We start from the raw sequence: 16533 nt of genomic DNA on the forward strand, positions 1-16533 counted from the left end.
CTGTTGTCCCCTTCTTCTATTGCCCTCAATTTTTCCCAGCATTAGGGTCTTCTCCAGTGAGTCCTTCCTTCTCATTAGGTGGCCGTTACGTTTGTTGTACGTATCTCTAAAATATACTATGCTTTATTTCCATTTTTATTCATAGTAATGGCCAGATCTGCCTCCGTATGAACACCTATTCATGTGGTCATTAAGAGTCAACATTAACTTCACAGCACACAATCAACCCATCTGCCTCCATATATGTGCTTTGTTCAATAAATGGTGAAGGGAGATGAAATTTTAAAAAGAGATTGTGCCATCTAAATTTCTCTCTTTTTATGCTCACCTTCCATTTTTGCTTTGTTCTACGCTACAACTATAAGGAAATGTAATTGCCTCTATCCGCCAAATGAGTTGTTCTAGAATAAGGGAAAACGCAAGTATTTATATAAAATGTTTACACAAGAAGTTGTCTTTAAAAGTCGAACATAAATCTGTAACCCATAGATTAACCTTTATTCGGAAATTTATCACTGGAAGGAGGAGGACGAGGAGGAGGAATGGAGGAAAAGTGTAGTATGCAATAAAGTTTGAGCAATTGCAAGAACATTTTAGAGGTTCGAAAGTAACAGCGCTCCCGTCCTTCGCGTAGTACTTCCTTTATTTCGAAACTGTAATCCTCCACATACATTGAGGCTAAAATAATAATGTGTGTTGGGGGGAGAGAGCACGGGGGGGGGGAGGCTCAGCTAATCTCAATGTACACATGTTGTACTTTGACAATAAAGGTTTATTATTATTTATTAATCCAGAACGCAGCCAGACTTCCGGTGCGTTTGTCGGAAAACCTATAAAGCCGGATCTTCCGGCGTGTGACCATAGCGACGTTCGACACGGAAACGTCGCGGAGGTCAAAATCGTTCCGGACTTCTAGTGGGCTTGTTTAAAGCGCGCGCCCTTGGCCCTCCGACCAGCTGTTGGACCCCGGAAACTCAACTGCCGGCGGACAGATCTCCTACACACGAAGCTCAGTCCGGCGTATTCGTTAAGGACCCCCCCCCCCCGGCGAGGCCTTGCCGTACCATAGAGAGGAGCCACCGGCGGTCTAGAACGCCTCTCGGGCTTTCACTTCCGGTGTGAGGGGGGGGGTAAGGGGAGGTGACGGTTTCGTAGAGTTGGGTCGGGGGGACTGTCAAGGCCGGCCCCGGCAGTTGCCACCCTTGAGGGCGAGCGAGCGAGCGAGCAGGCGGGCGCGAGCTCTTCGGGGAGCAGGGCGAGGGCGCGCGCGCGGGACCGGCAGAAGAGAAGCGGGCGGGCGCCGTCTTCTCCCGGCAACCTTTGGGGAGGGAACTTTTCGGCGGCCAGCGAGCAGGAAAGGGGACTGGGAGTCCCTGGGAGGGCCGAGGAAGACATTCGGCCTGTCGGCGGCGTGTCTAGTGGGCTAAGGGCGTGAAGAAATTGCGGAGGAGGGGGGGGCTCATGGCAGCAGCGGTAGCTGCGGGGAGCTCTGGGGGCCCGCCGAACCCTGTGGCCACCCTGCACGAGGAAGCCGTCTGTGCCATCTGCCTGGATTACTTCACGGACCCGGTGTCGGTTGGATGCGGCCACAACTTTTGCCGCGTCTGCATCACTCAGCTTTGGGGCTCGGATGAAGAAGAAGGCGACGACGTGGGGGCCTCTGGCTCAGAGGGGGCTGCCGAGGATGGGGGGGTAGATGACCTGGGGCCTGAGGAAGATGGGGACTATGACAACGACCTGGAGGACAACGATTACTTAGGAGATGGAGATATGGGCGATGAGGAGGACGAAGATGACGTATCCAGGGATGAGTACGAGGATGAAGATGACGATGTCTGGGACGATGATGTTAGAGAGTACTGGGATGCTGCTATGGGGAGTGATTTAATTTTTGATAATTATGATGAGGACGAGGAAGTGATGGACGAAGATCTAGGAGAAATGGAAGCATATAGTGTCCCGGCGACTCCACCTACTCCTCCACAACGGCAGTCTTTTACTTGTCCTCAGTGCCGCAAAACTTTTCCTCGTCGCAATTTCCGGCCCAATCTTCAGCTGGCCAATATGGTGCAGATCATCCGTCAGATGCATCCACAACCGCTGAAGCCTAGGATAATATCAGATGACGTAGTGAACATGGCGGCAGCAGGGGATTCATCAGGGGTGCCATCTATTTTAGCTGCAAGTCATGCTCCAAGAGCCCTATGTGAGAAACACCAGGAGCCACTTAAGTTCTTTTGTGAGGCAGATGAAGAGCCCATCTGTGTGGTGTGCAGAGAGTCACGAACCCATAAACACCACAGTGTTATGCCACTAGAGGAAGTTGTGCAAGAATATAAGGTATGGAATACAACAAGATGGTGTAAATGCTAGTATGTAATCTTGTTAAATTGGAGCCTTCTGTTTATAGTACTATAATTTTTGCCAGGTTTTGACAAACATTAGTGGCATGCGAGTATAAATATAGAGTCCCTGCTTTGCCCACAGAAAATCCCCTGGATGATGTGCTTATGCAAATGTATAAATATAAATAGATCAGTAAAAATACTCAGTAAACATTCTCTTTATTTAGCTGCTCTGTAATTTTCTACCAAAAACAGTATATAGTTCATTTTCCCCTTTAACTATAGAAGCTACAAATTTAGGTCATTTAAGAGAGAGGTGGGATTTTGTAGAAGCTGTGTTGTAAAGATAAGAAATTTATTTGCATCAGAGGTATCCAAATACAGTGTGATAACTATGTTACCATGACATGAGGATTTAATACTTATTTCTCTGAACATTGGATTTGAACTTAGTTTCTGCCAGCTGCTGTTTTTATGAATGTAGAACATAAATACAATTAAGTTGTGGCATTCTTGTTATACTGGTTGTTTTTAGACTAAACTCCAGGGTCACTTGGATCCATTGAAAAGGAAACTGGAATCAGTTCTGCAGCAGAAGTCAAGCGAAGAGAAGAAAATAACAGATATCAAGGTAACTTCAATATTTCTTTAATTCTCTTACATTTCCAGTCAGTCTCTTGTTTGAATGATCACCTCATTCTTAGTGTACATTTTTGTTAATAAAACTTGAGTGAAGAGGAAATGTCTTGGTCTTAAGAGTGGACGGTCATCTTTGTTCCTTATCTTGAAGTCAAGGATTTAGAGAAGTAGAAATCCCAGATTCTTAACTGACATGCCTAGGAGTCAGTCTGAATTTTAGAGGCTTGGTTTTAACTATAAGTATATAGATGGCTTTATCTGCCAATAATGAATGAATGAACCTTTATTGTCAAAGTACAACCATGTATACATTGAGATTGGCTGAGCCTCCCTTCGTGCCCCTACCCCCCAGCTTACAGTGACACAAACCCTCCATCTTATTACACCATGTGAACTAATTGCACAACACACTGGCCTCGCAAGTCAATTATGCATAAAGTTTATAAAAATTATTTCCCGTTCAAAAGCCTAACAGCCCATGGATAAAAGCTGTTTTTCAGCCTGTTGGTGCGGCTGGCTATACTCCTATATCTCCTACCCGATGGTAGGAGAGTAAAGAGATACCGACCAGGGTGTGAGTCATCCCTGAGAATCTTCCTCACTCTTCCAAGGCAGCGAGCCCTGGCGATGTCATCCAGTGGTGTCAGGGGACAGCCCACAATGTCTTGCGCTGTGCTCACCACCCTTTGTAATGCCTTCCTATCCGCGGCTGTCAGACCAGCATACCAAACCACAATACCATACAAGACCGGTAAAAGAGGGTCATTAGCTGTTGTTCTACCCTGTTCTTCCGCAAGACCCTGAGAAAGTGAAGTCTCTGTTGGGCCTTTCTGGCCTCCTGGGTTGTATTAACTTTCCAGGTCAGATCTTCACAGAGGTAGACTTCCAGAAATTTAAAGGAGGAAACTCTCTCCACACAGTCCTCCCCGATGTAAAGTGGGGCAGGTTCCTCCTTTTTCATCCGGAAGTCTAGCACCATCTCTTTCGTCTTGCTGATGTTCAGGTGCAAGTATTGTGCAATCCCATTCTTCTAAATATATCTCAGAAGATCTGCTGATTTGCCTCGCAGTCTGAGTATATATGGGTCCGTCAGTATTAGAATTGGTCTCGTCTTCTAACTTCTTTAGTATTCCTCCTGGTCTAAACAGAGGTGACGTTAAATAGTGTTTCAGGTTCTGCCTAGGAAAATGCTTAAAATAGTTGAAATCAGCAGCGCTCTCTTTGCAGAAAGTCATTTTTACTTCTTGTAAACTGCATAATGATTGGAATTGTTTTATTTATTTAAAACATAAATGTGTTTATGTTGTCTCAGAGAAAGGATTGTAATAAATGCAGTGAGAGTTTCTTCCTTGTGATTTTGCCTCAAGCATGATTTTGCCTCAAGCATGAGTTTGGAAGTGGGAAAAGGTTTTCTCTCTTTCCATCATAGACAAGCACAGATATGGCATCTGCCAGCTGTACAGATTGCTATGAGATTGCTGTTGTTTATGAAACCAGGCAGATATTGTCTGGTCCTGCTGCCTGCTAAAGAAGCTGACATCGATTTAATGTGCTCTGCCATAAGGTGGCGTAGTCCCAAATCTTGGCTAGTCTGTAACCCTCTCAGCGTTGCCTTCCTGTTCCTTTCTTCATCTGCCCCAGAACAAGATGAAACTTGATATGGAAGAGTTTGAGTCCGACTTTGAGCGGCTGCATCAGTTCCTGATTGGAGAGCAAGCCATGCTGCTTCACCAGCTGCAAGACCGCTATGAGAAACTACTGGCCAGCCAGAGTAGCAACATCTCTCACCTGGAGGAGCAACGCGCTGCACTAACCCGTCTTATTGCAGAAGCAGAAGACAAGAGCAAGCAAGATGGTCTGCAGCTGCTCAAGGTAAGTTTCTTTCCCTAGTTGCTGACTGGTCCCAAGCCTGCCTGCCTGCCTGTTATAATGATTAAGAGCAAACACAAAGATATAAGCCTCGGATTGCTTGACCTGTTAAAAATATGAGTTCACCCTGTGGAATATGCATCGCATTAAAAGCTATTTTAATAATCCTGGGGGTGGAATAACTAGCATAGCAGTTACCTAAAAGACATGCCTATGTTGAAATTGAGCGTTGGCAGACTCAGAGAGTAGATTTCGAACTTAGAACTCTCAGATTGCATTAATGACATTTGGCAGCTGAGTTTTGGCAGTGTGATTTCAGGCTGCTTTTCAAAGATAGTTAAGGGTAGCAGCGAGAGTAGTTTCTTTTCCAATGATGTCCCACTTCCATTATTGCCAGCCTAACGAAAGGCCCCCAAATATGACCTAATTAGCCTCTATAGAAAATCCGACCTCTCAGTATTTCTCATCTTTATTTCAGGTGTATGTCTGGGCATCTGATCAACATGTCTTACTGTATTTGAACACCCAACTGTATAATAGGTCTATATCACAGGTGTCAAACTTACCGTGTCACGTGATGTGTCGTGACTTTTTCCTGCATTGCCGGAGCTGGGGTGGGCACTGCCTCTGCATGATGCATCCAGCCCGCAGGACAGCAGTTCGTCACCCCTGGTCTATATGAATGCTAAAATGACTGTGGATTTTAAGGAAGGTTTTCCAGTGGTTTAGGACAATTTAGGACAACGCTTGTTGCTCAGTTTGCAGTGCGTTGAATTTAGTGGACATGATACGTTATGTATGAAAACGAGCAATATACAGTATCTGGGGTTTGCAGATATTCAGGTATTCTCTTGGAAGGGGACTAATATTCTGTACAACTGTACGGAATTAGAACTTGGAAACCGGTTTACATCATTACATTGAATTAGATGTCCCACACATTAGTTTGTATTATTTGGACGGTATTACACGCATGTAGAAGTGGGGTTTTTTTTAAGATTTGTATTTGAATTAAAACAGGTTGGTTAGAGGTAAGAGCTATTAAACGTGGCAGACAACAAACAAATCAGTTCCCTGCCGATTTAGATTGCAGGTAAGACTTTTCCAAAGCTGGAGTGGCTCTGGTAGCAGAAGAGGCATGCTTAGAAGTTCCTTTTGCTAAGGAAGGCCGTCTGGCAGGGCCCCAGGAGGACAGCCTTTTCTCTTGTGGCCCCCTCCCCATAGAATATCAGTCCATCGAGATATTTTTTTTGGGGGGATCCTCTTGGCCTTTTATAAGGCCTTAAAAGAATGGGGGGGGTCCGGAGGTGTGACTGAGCCGATGCGCTTTGTTATGCTAATTTGTGATTTGAATTTCTTTTTATCCTGCTTGTTGCTTCTGGGTGTTTTTTCTGCTCTTTTTGTTTCTTACTCTTCCTTTTCATATTGTTAGCTGCCAAATTTGAGATGAGCAGCCACAGAGAGAAAGAAAGAAAAAGAAAGAAAGACGGGCTGGATCAGAGGTCCCCATGATTTATTGATTAACACCTATAAGTCTCATATGAAGATCTTTCAAGTGATGCTCACAGTGTGGAGGCTAGGGCAGGAATGCTGATTGTGCCAACAATCTACTGCCTCTGAGCGCTATCAGAAAGCACTAAGTTAGGGGTGTCCATTAAGCTTAGGAAAGGTGGGGAGAGAAATTCCAGTTTTCAACTGCAGGAGATTTTTTTTTTAAAAAAATAATTTGTAAAAAAACCCCTCACCAAAGATATGCTGGGTAGCAATATAAAGATTTAAAATTTTTAAAAAAACACCCAAATCCAGAGTTTATAAAATCAGTATAGCTTAAAGAGAGTGCTTAAGACACAGCTCTTTCCCGAGTGTTGGGATAGTGTGAAGTTGAAGTGGAAGGTAACGAACTTGTAGGTTGCAGGGAAGTTTGGCAGTAGCAGGTTTTTCTGTTTTTTTGATGATCGGTTTTATACTTTTTTTGTTTCTGTTTCTGTACATGTTGCTTTATGTTTGATTGTAAGCAGCTATACAAATAAACAGCTATACAAATGTTTTAAATAAACAAAACCTATACTGTAGAATACACCTGGGGTAAAAAAAAAACATTCCACTTCAGATCACAATATGCTGTCAAACAATGGGGCTTGCTTAATCTCAGGGTTAATACTGAGGGTAATATCAAATGTTTTAATGCCTTCAGAAAGAGCAACTGGATTGTAGCCATCCAGATCTTGGTGCGGGGGGGGGGGGGGTGGAATGCTGTTATTACAGGAGCAGTAACAAAGATCTATGAGGAGACTGCACTTTCATAGAAAGCAATCGCCTGTATAAAGTGGATCTTCCCGATATGCAATATATCTAGCCATACAGTGTCAAGGATCTGGGCAATGTCTGTCACATTCAAACCAGGAAGCCTGACAAGTAGTATTTCTTCAAAGAAAGCTTTCTGACAACAAACACAAGATTTGGAACCCCAAGAAATCCCTCTCAAAAAAAAAAGCAAGAAAACCCTTTTCAGGCAAAAGTCCACAGAAAATTCTACAGAAAATTGGTTGGTTTCAATGTATTTGTTGTGTTTTATAACAACTAGATATATAAGCATCCTAAGACTTTTTCTTCTTTTTCTTCCTAGGATTTCAAAGGCACTTTAGTCAGGTTGGTTGAATTTCGGTTGGTTATTTCTGATTTACATTCCTGAAATTTTGCTTCACTGTTAACCAGGTTGTATCTGAAAGTTTTTTTAAAAAAAAAATTAATGGCTTTTCACAAATGCCTTTGAGCCAATTCTGCAAATGACAGGTTGAGTACTCAAGAATATTTGGAAATCTCATCATATTGTCTTGGTTTTAGTATTAGCTGAGATACTAATTGCCCATCAAATAAGAAGACACACACCTAAAAAAAATGGTATAAAAATTTGGAATAGATCAACTTGCTTGAAGTTAAGTAGCATTGAGCTCGATTAATGCATGTATGGAAGTTTGCCTGGGACACCTAGATCCATTTATCTATGCTTGACCATGCGGGGAAAAGTGGGTGTGGCAGTATCTTAACAGTTTCAGCTCAAAAGATTGTGAAACTGGCAGCCTGCAGCTATAATTATTTTACCACGTGTCTAGCTACTGTGGCTATTAGACTACATTTGAATGTCACTAGCAAAGTTAATTTAAGAAGCTAAAACTGTGGCTTTTCAAAAATGTTGTTAGAATATTTATTGGAAACCTGTTCGCTTATATCTTTTATGTATGGATGGACCATCCAGAGAATGCCTAGCTAATTTAGAGCCCAGGGGAATTGCGGTATTTCTGTACTGCTTTCTATTTGTGGCAAAGTAGTTGGTTTTGTGAGTGCGGCACACCTGACCCTAGCCTGTTAATCAACTGATCACAGTCATGTCTGACTCTTATGGGGAACAGAATAAGCAGATCCAGTGAAAAAAATTTTATCTGCATGTTTTGAGAACTGCTTGGTCCTGTAGAGATAGCAATAGCACTTAGACTTATCTACCGCCCCATAGTGCTCTCTGGGAGGTTTACAATGACAGCATATTGCCCCCCCCCCCAAACAATCTGGGTCCTCATTTTACCAACCTCGGAAGGATGGAAGGCTGAATCAACCTTGCGCCCGGTCAGGATTGAACTCCAGCTTGTGGGCAGAGTTTGACTGCAATAATGCAAATAGATTTGATGAGGGAGGGGCCAATAAATCTCCCCCGTGGTCCTTTTTTATTATTCTATCATTTTAATGAGTTATTTGCCTTGCTTCTCTTCCATTTCCGTACGAAAATAATATGGAGAACTTGCACATGGAAGTGCTGCTGTAGCAGCCGAGTTACCCTAGGAACGTATCAGGCCCCCAATATGTTGCATTTCCTGTTCTTCTTACTCGGTGCCTTTCTCGCTGGTTGCCCTTTATCTCGTCTTTAACACGTTTGCTCTCTATATGGTCCCTTTGTCAGGTGTGAGAATATCACATTTCAAGATCCAGAGATGGTGCCAGTGGACACGGGGAAAAAATGCCGCAACTACTTCCTTATAGATGTCTTAATGAGGAAGATGGAGAAGGTCTTTACCAAAGCCCCTCAAGGTAAGGACACCTTTTCTCCTGCAGTGAGAAATACAGAGGTATACAACTGCCCCTAGCCATGTATTCAACCGCTGTGCAATGGAAGCTAAGAATGTATTGTGGTAAATGTCACTGGAAGAAGAGTGGAAGCTGTGCAGAAGTAGAGATACAATTCACGCTGTGAAAGGCTTTTTCTCTTTGGACTTCTACCCTGCTGTTTTGCAGGAGTTTAAATAGATGGGTATTTCTCAAACCTGGGCAGGTCCTGGCTGGGAAATTCGGGGAGTTGAAATCCAGATATCGTCAGGCTTTGAGAAACGCTGATAACAAAGTTTTGCTCTTCACTTAAATTGTTTTTTGCTCTTTCCCCCCCCCCCTCTCTCTCTCTCTCTCGCAGCTGATTTGACTCTGGACCCTGAAACAGCTCATCCACGGCTCATTCTTTCCTCCGACTGCCGCAGCGTCCGACTTGGGGAACGCTGGCGGGATCTGCCAGATAACCCCAAACGCTTTGATTCTGACTACTGTGTTTTGGCCTTGCAGGGCTTTACGTACGGTCGCCACTACTGGGAAGTGGAGGTGGGTGGCCGGCGAGGGTGGGCCGTGGGGGCAGCCCGCGAATCGGCCCGACGGAAAGAGAAATCCTGTGGTGCTTACCACCAGAAACGGGAGATCTGGTGTGTAGGAACCAATGGTAAGAAGTACCAGGCTTTGACTACCACGGAGCAGACGTCCCTCTGCCCGGCTGAGAAATTGCGGCGCTTTTGTGTCTACCTGGACTACGAACGAGGCCAGCTAGGATTCTACAATGCTGAAAACATGGCTCATATTCACACCTTCAATGCTTCGTTTCGTGAGCGCATCTTCCCCTTCTTCCGCATTCTTTCTAAGGGGACCCGCATAAAAATCTGCAATTGATGCCATTGTGGCCGTTGCACGTAGCTGAATTTATCCCTTGAGGCCTCAGCTTCATCCTAGCAGCCCTCCCATCCCCTCGCTTAATTATGCCTGATAAGAGCACAATTCATCATCCTTGGACTTTGGTGGATTCCTTATCTGGCTCTTATTCTGGATTCCTTTTGATGGGGAGTCCTTCCCTTTGATGAATTCAGTTTTGCACAGTACTACTCTGGTGTTTGACCAGGTCATGGATCTGACTTTATTTTGCTTGTGGTGCAGATCCATCTTAGCAAAAAAAAAAAAGTGCTCTCTCTCTCTCTTTCCTTATACTTTTTGGGTATAATCACATGTCAGCTGATTATACTGTTCTCATCTTTAGATAGTTGAGACCCTGATCTTCAGTGTCTCAGAAGAGAAATTAGACCTTATGGAGCATGCAATTATAAGGTTGGTGGGACCTGCCATGACTTTTTAACTTGGGTTTAGCAATCCAAGATTTGTTCTTGACTTTTCTGAAGATTACCTAAAACTTTCTAGCCAGGCTTTGATGACCGAAACAAAATATAGACCTACTGTATGTGTGGTAACTTTTCTCTGTTTTGAATTCCCCTGATCCGACAAGATGACTGTTCCAATATGTTCTTGGGGTTGGATCAAAGTCCATGGTTTAAGCTGGGATGAGGAACATGTGGCCCTCCACATGTTACTGAATGACAGTTGCTAAGAGCCCCAGCAATCATAGCCTATGTTGAAGGATACAGGAGTTGTGGTTCAGTACCATCTGGAACGTGAATAGCCCCAGTGTTAACGCTTGTGTTGCTCTCACCAGAGCGTTGGATTCCTGTAGCCCTCACAGTAGCTTGCATTTTAAAGTAATGATATGGAAATATTTTGGCAGATTCCTAATGCTGTTATTCCTTAATTACTCCGATGCCTGTATTCTGATTTCCTGTTTTGTTTTTTGTGGTTTTTTTTGCAATTTACTAATAACAAATTTTTAAAAAAATAGAATTGCAAGTTCTGTCCCATGTTCTTTACACTGCTTTCATGTGATGTCCCATTTGAAATGTCTCTTAATCTTTGATGCTCTGTTCTATCTCTTCTGCCATTTATCTATTCTAGAACGTCATATGCTGGCCATTTGGAGCAATGACAGTACCAAGTGCTGTTGAGCTGTTGAATGTCAGTCACGATTGTAGTTGTGTGTGCTATCCCATCAGATTGCTAAGATGCCATTATTGTTGTCTTACTCATCCCCTCTTTCTCTGCCTTCCCACCATCTGCTTTAAATAACTTATTTTAGTCCTTCACTAGTTTTAGCCTTCACTGTGGAGTCATGAACCTCTGAAGGCTTTAGCTGTTCCAGCCATATGTGTTTTTTTAAAAAAAAATCCTTTTGGCTTGACAGAGCTGCTTCTGAACTATTTTTTGCTAAAAATATTGAAATCTAGTTTTTTGGAAAAATGTTGAGACATAAATAAAGTAATAAATGATTACATGTTAAGTGCTTTGCTGTTGTGGTTTATTTGAATATTGAAAATGAGCAGATTCTTCGGAATTATTTAATAAAGTGGTTTAGGATTGTTGTTTTTTAATGATATGAAGAATCCTTAGAATATTCTTCTGGAAGGACTGCACAATCCAATGGTTTCAGTAAAACCAAGCCTAAGGTCCAGAGGAGAATGCTGTAAATCTTGTTAATAATCTTACTATGTAGGCCTGCAACAGGTTTGATCATTCACTTGCTGGGCAGATCCCAGACAAGGGCAAGTAAATTTCAATTGCAGTGAGCAAAACATCTGTAAGAAGAATCATAGGTACCTTGGAGGTCTTCTAGTCCAACCCCCTGCCCAAGGTAGGAGTCCTTATTCCATCCTGGACAAAGGGTTGTCCAGTCTTTTCTTGAAAACTTCCAGTGATGGAGCAAGCTGCTCCATTGATTGTTCTGTCAGGAAATTCCTCCTTATCTTCACTCTACATGTAAATTTGATCCACTCACTGAATGTATGAATCTCAAAATGCACACAATTGTTTAAGGTGAAATAATAAGTGTGAGGTTGTCTCAGTAAATCCATCTCTTTAATGAAAGCCATCAAACATTTTATAATAATAATAAAAATAATAAGTTGGAAGGGACCTTGGAGGTCATCTAGTCTAACCCCCTGCTCAGGCAGGAAACCCTATAACATTTCAGACAAATGGCTGGCCAGTCTTCTTAAAAACTTCCAGTGTTGGAGCATTCACCACTTCTGGAGGCAGGTTGTTTCACTCGTTAATTGTTCTGTTAGGAAGTTTCTCCTTAGTTTTAGGTTGCTTCTCTCCTTGACTAGTTTCCATCCGTTGCTTCTTGTCCTGCTTTCAGGTGCTTTGGAGAATAGCTTGACTCCCTCTTCTTTGTGGCAGCCCCTGAGATATTGGAACACTGCTATCATGTCACCCCTTGCCCTTCTCTTTGTTAAACTACACATACCCAATTCCAGCAACCGTTCCCTATATGTTTTAGCCTCCAGTCCCCCAATCATCTTTGTTGCTCTTCTCTCTACTCTTTCTAGAGTCTCAACATCTTTTTTACATCGTGGTGACCAAAACTGTATTCCAGGTGTGGCCTTACCAAGGCATTGTAAAGTGATATTAGTACTTCACATGATCTTGATTCTATCCCTCTGTTAATGCAGCCTAGCACTGTGTTGGCATTTTTGGCAGCTGCAGCACACTACTGGCTCATATTTAAGTGATTGTCCACTAGGACTCCAAGATCTCTCTCACAGTTACTACTATTGAGCAAGGTACCACCTATACTATACCTGTGCATTTGATTTTTCTGCCTAAATGTAGAACCTTACTTTTTTCACCATTGAATTTCATTTTGTTATATAGCGTCCAGTGTTCGAGTTTATCCAGATCCTCCTGTATCTTAAGCCTATCTTCTGGAGTATTGGCTATTCCTGCCAGCTTGGTGTCGTCTGCAAATTTGATGAGTTCCCCATCTATCCCCTCATCCAAATTGTTGATGAAGATGTTGAAGAGCACTGGGCCCAGAAGAGAGCCCTGGGGCACCCCACTACACACTTCCTTCCATGTAGATGCGGTTCCATTGAGGACCACATGCTGAGTACGGCCTGTCAGCCAGCTACGAATCCATCTGGTGGTGATGCTATCTAACCCACATTTTTCTATCTTATCAAGTAGGTTGCGATCTACTTTGTCAAATGCTTTACTGAAGTCCAAGTAAATTATATCTACAGCATTCCTCTGGTCCACTAATTTTGTCACTTGGTCAAAGAATGCAATAAGATTTGTCTGTATTGAGGTCAGGCTGATAGGTCTGTGGTTTCCTGGATCTATTTTTTTCCCTTTTTTGAAGATTGGAACTACATCAGCTCTCTTCCAGTCCTCTGGTAGTTCCCCAGTGCTCCAGGATCTTTGAAAAATATAGTTCAGTGGTTCTGAGATCACGTCTGCCAGTTCCTTGAGAACCTTGGGGTGTAATCCATCTGGTTCTGGTGATTTGAACTCGTCTAGGCTGGACAGGTGCTCACTTACCATTTTCTTGCCTATCTTAACTTGCGTTTCTATTCTGTTTTTTATGGCACTGTTTTTGGTAAGTTGGACTGTTTTTTCCCTTTGTGTAAAGACAGATGCAAAAAATGAGTTAAATAGGTCTGCTTTCTCCCTGTTGCTTGTCACCTTCTTGCTACTTTCCCCCACTAATGGACCAATCATTTCCTTAACTTTTTTCTTGTTTCTTATATGTTGAAAGAAGCTTTTTTTTGTTATTTTTGACTTTGATCGCAAGCCTTAGTTCATTTTGAGCCTTAGCTTCCCTCACTTCATCTTTGCAGGCACGGGCTATTTGCTGTTATTCTGACTTAGTTATGTGCCCCTCTTTCCACTTCTTATACTTGTCCTTTTTATCTTTCAGTTTATCAGAGAGGTCTTTATGCAGCCATGCTGGTTTCTTTTGAGAGCTGTTATTTTTCTTCTTTGTTGGTATTATACTAGACTGGGCCTTTATTATCTTTATTATTTTGCCTCAGCAAATTTTGAGAGGGAGTGTTTTTGTTCACAAGTTTACAAAAGGCCCCTTGGAATTCCTTAATTCAGGGGTAGGCAACCTTGGCTCTTTTATGACTCGTGGACTTCAACTCCCAGAATTCCTGAGCCAGCATGGCTCAGCTTGGAAACCTCTCCCTTTCCCCTCAGCATGGCTGGCTCAGGAATTCTGGGAGTTGAAGTCCACGAGTCATAAAAGAGCCAAGGTTGCCTACCCGCCTTAATTCATGATAGTACATGCCCTCTTGAAGAACCAGGACCTGACTCTCTCCCTCATAACAGATGTGAGCTGCTACTAGTTTTATTAGTCTTGCCCATACTCGTCTGGGACTGGTAGACTTGGCACACTTCTTGTGGGAGTCCTTAAGAGAAACTGCCCACTTGGGAGGAACTGGAGAGTTCTTGGGCATTTGAGGGAACTCTACAAGCCTGACTGCGGGGTAGCCAGAGTTGCTTGGTTCAATTAGGCTCCATCCCATGGTTGCAGACAGCATCCGTTTGCAGCTCTAGAAAATGATGGGGAAAAGAAGGAATCCCATACCAAATTATGCATCTTCTCCAGCCACGACTCCCTCAAATCAACTCCGATTCCTTTATAGTCCGTCACAAGAATTTCCTTAATATACAAGATTTGCTACTGCCGTCTTCTGCAATGTTTTTTTTTCCAACTTTCCATTCTAGCTTACCACCTCGGTAACATCCTGGTACTTAACCAGTACCAACTCGAATTAGCTTTTGGGGATTGCCCAAGGTTAACTAGATTTCATCTACTAATAGGAGAGAACATTTGTAGTTCAGGTTTGAACTGTGGAATTCTTGGTGTTCTCCGATATTGGTTTTCTAGGCGCAGGGCTTTTTTTCTCATAGAACACTCAGAATGGAGTTCCGGCACCTTTTTTGGATGGAACCTTGTAGGGTAGGCAAGGCAGGCTGTATGACGTGTGAGTTCCGGCACCTTTTTCTTTTACAAAAAAAGCACTGTCTAGGCGACATCACCAGTTTCATTTAATTGGCCCCAACTGTGGGGAAAAGTGAGAGCAGAGGAACTCTGAACAATAACTGCTATCAAAGCAACCTCCTCGTCAGCAGGAATATTCTCTTTAGCAGGGTAAGTAGGAGTAGCAGTTATTGTAGGAGGCCCTCTGCTCCATGAAAGAAAACACCCTGGAAGAAAAGTGCATCTAAGCCAGGGGTGTCAAACTCAATTTCATTGAAGGCCGCATCAGCATTGTGGTTGCCCTCAGGGGGCCGGGTGGGTATGGCCAGGGTGGGCGTGGCCTACTAGGTGGGCGTGGCTAGAGTGCATATGGCCTACTGGGTGGGCATGGCCAGCTCTACATCGTTCGCATCAAGGGTGCCTATGGGGGCCTGGGCAGGAGTGGGACAGATCTGAGGGTCTGTGGCAGGAGGTTCTCTGGGCCAAGGTCAAGGCAGTGGGGGCTGTTCCATGTTTCTAGGATGGCTTCGCGGGCCGGATCTGGCCCCCGGGCCTTGTGTTTGACATGTCTGATCTAAGCCAAGACAATGATGGTGAACCTTTTAGAGACTGAGTGCCCAAACTGCAACCCAAACCCCACTTATGTATCATCGGGTGCCGGGTAGGTGTGGCCCATTGGGTGGGTGTGACTGCCGTGGTAACGGCAGACTGGGTGGGACTAAAAAGTTCAAGCCATCAATTCCAACTTTGTGAGATCTTTTTTTTTCCCCCTGCAAGTTGAAATTGATTGAACCTTTTTTTTTTGCACACGGCAGGCGAGGCCTAAAGCAAAAAGGTTTTCTAAAACCCAGCTGAAGGCCTAGGACTGGGGTGATGGCGTGCGTGCCCACAGAGGGCTCTGCGTGCCACCTGCAGCACACCTGCCGTAGGTTCGCCACCACAGCCTTAGTATGTATCTTCTCAGACTGCAGTTGCTCTTAGAAGCACTGAAAATGTGGGACCGTGACAGGTCTAGAAAAGTCAAAGCTACTTGTCCACTTATCCTCTATAATAGATATTTTTTCGTAATATTACATAGAATGTAATCTCTCTACATGGGGCTGCCCTTGAGATCCACTCGGAAGCTTCAACTGGTGCAAAGTGCAGCGGCACGGACACTCTTGGGAGCCTCCCGATACTCCCATATCACACCTCTCCTCCGTGCGCTGCACTGGCTTCCAGTTGCCTTCCGTGTGAAGTTCAAGGTGCTAACAATGACATACAAAGCCCTACATGGCATGGGTCCGGACTACCTACGGGAGCACCTTCTGCCAATGTCAGCACCCCACCGTCCTGTGCGCTCCCACAGAGAGGGCCTCCTCAGGGTGCCACCGCTCAAGGAATGTCGGCTGGTGGCCCCCAGGGGGAGGGCATTCTCAGTGGGTGCGCCAGCCCTCTGGAACAGCTTACCAACCGAAATCCGGATGGCCCCCGACCTCCGCACCTTCCGGCGCGAATTAAAAACTTACCTGTTCCAGCAGTCCGGCCTGGCCTGATAGCTCTAATTGGGGTCCCAGTTTGTATTTTACTATTGTTTTGTTCACTATTGTTCATTCTGTATGCCTACCTTATTCTGTACACCGCCCCGAGTCCCTCGGGAGAAGGGCGGTTTATAAAAACAAATAAATAAATAAATAAATAAATAAATAAATAGAATGACATGGTGGCCTAGAGGTGAAGACACTCACCTTA

General features: G+C 44.0%; 1 protein-coding gene across 1 annotated transcript; it reads left to right on the forward strand.

Moving 5' to 3' along the window:
• The first annotated feature begins 1051 nt into the window (after nucleotides 1-1051).
• TRIM41 (tripartite motif containing 41) lies at nucleotides 1052-13059 on the forward strand. The gene is made up of 6 exons (XM_081320107.1): nucleotides 1052-2340; nucleotides 2881-2976; nucleotides 4626-4856; nucleotides 7480-7502; nucleotides 8806-8933; nucleotides 9310-13059. The coding sequence occupies exons 1-6, from the start codon at nucleotides 1462-1464 to the stop codon at nucleotides 9828-9830; spliced, it is 1878 nt and encodes a 625-aa protein (XP_081176233.1). The 5' UTR covers nucleotides 1052-1461; the 3' UTR covers nucleotides 9831-13059.
• The last annotated feature ends 3474 nt before the right edge of the window (nucleotides 13060-16533 follow it).

The sequence above is a fragment of the Vipera berus genome, assembly GCF_964194415.1.
Source record: "Vipera berus genome assembly, chromosome: 2".
Taxonomy (NCBI): Eukaryota; Metazoa; Chordata; class Lepidosauria; order Squamata; family Viperidae; genus Vipera; species Vipera berus.

Bases quoted from the DNA above. Each gene is read 5' to 3' on its own strand.
- TRIM41 (XM_081320107.1), top strand. From the start codon at position 1,462: ATGGCAGCAGCGGTAGCTGCGGGGAGCTCTGGGGGCCCGCCGAACCCT. The intron at 2,977-4,625 runs GTAACTTCAATA...CATCTGCCCCAG, and splicing joins AGAAAATAACAGATATCAAG to AACAAGATGAAACTTGATAT. The intron at 8,934-9,309 runs GTAAGGACACCT...TCTCTCTCGCAG, and splicing joins CTTTACCAAAGCCCCTCAAG to CTGATTTGACTCTGGACCCT.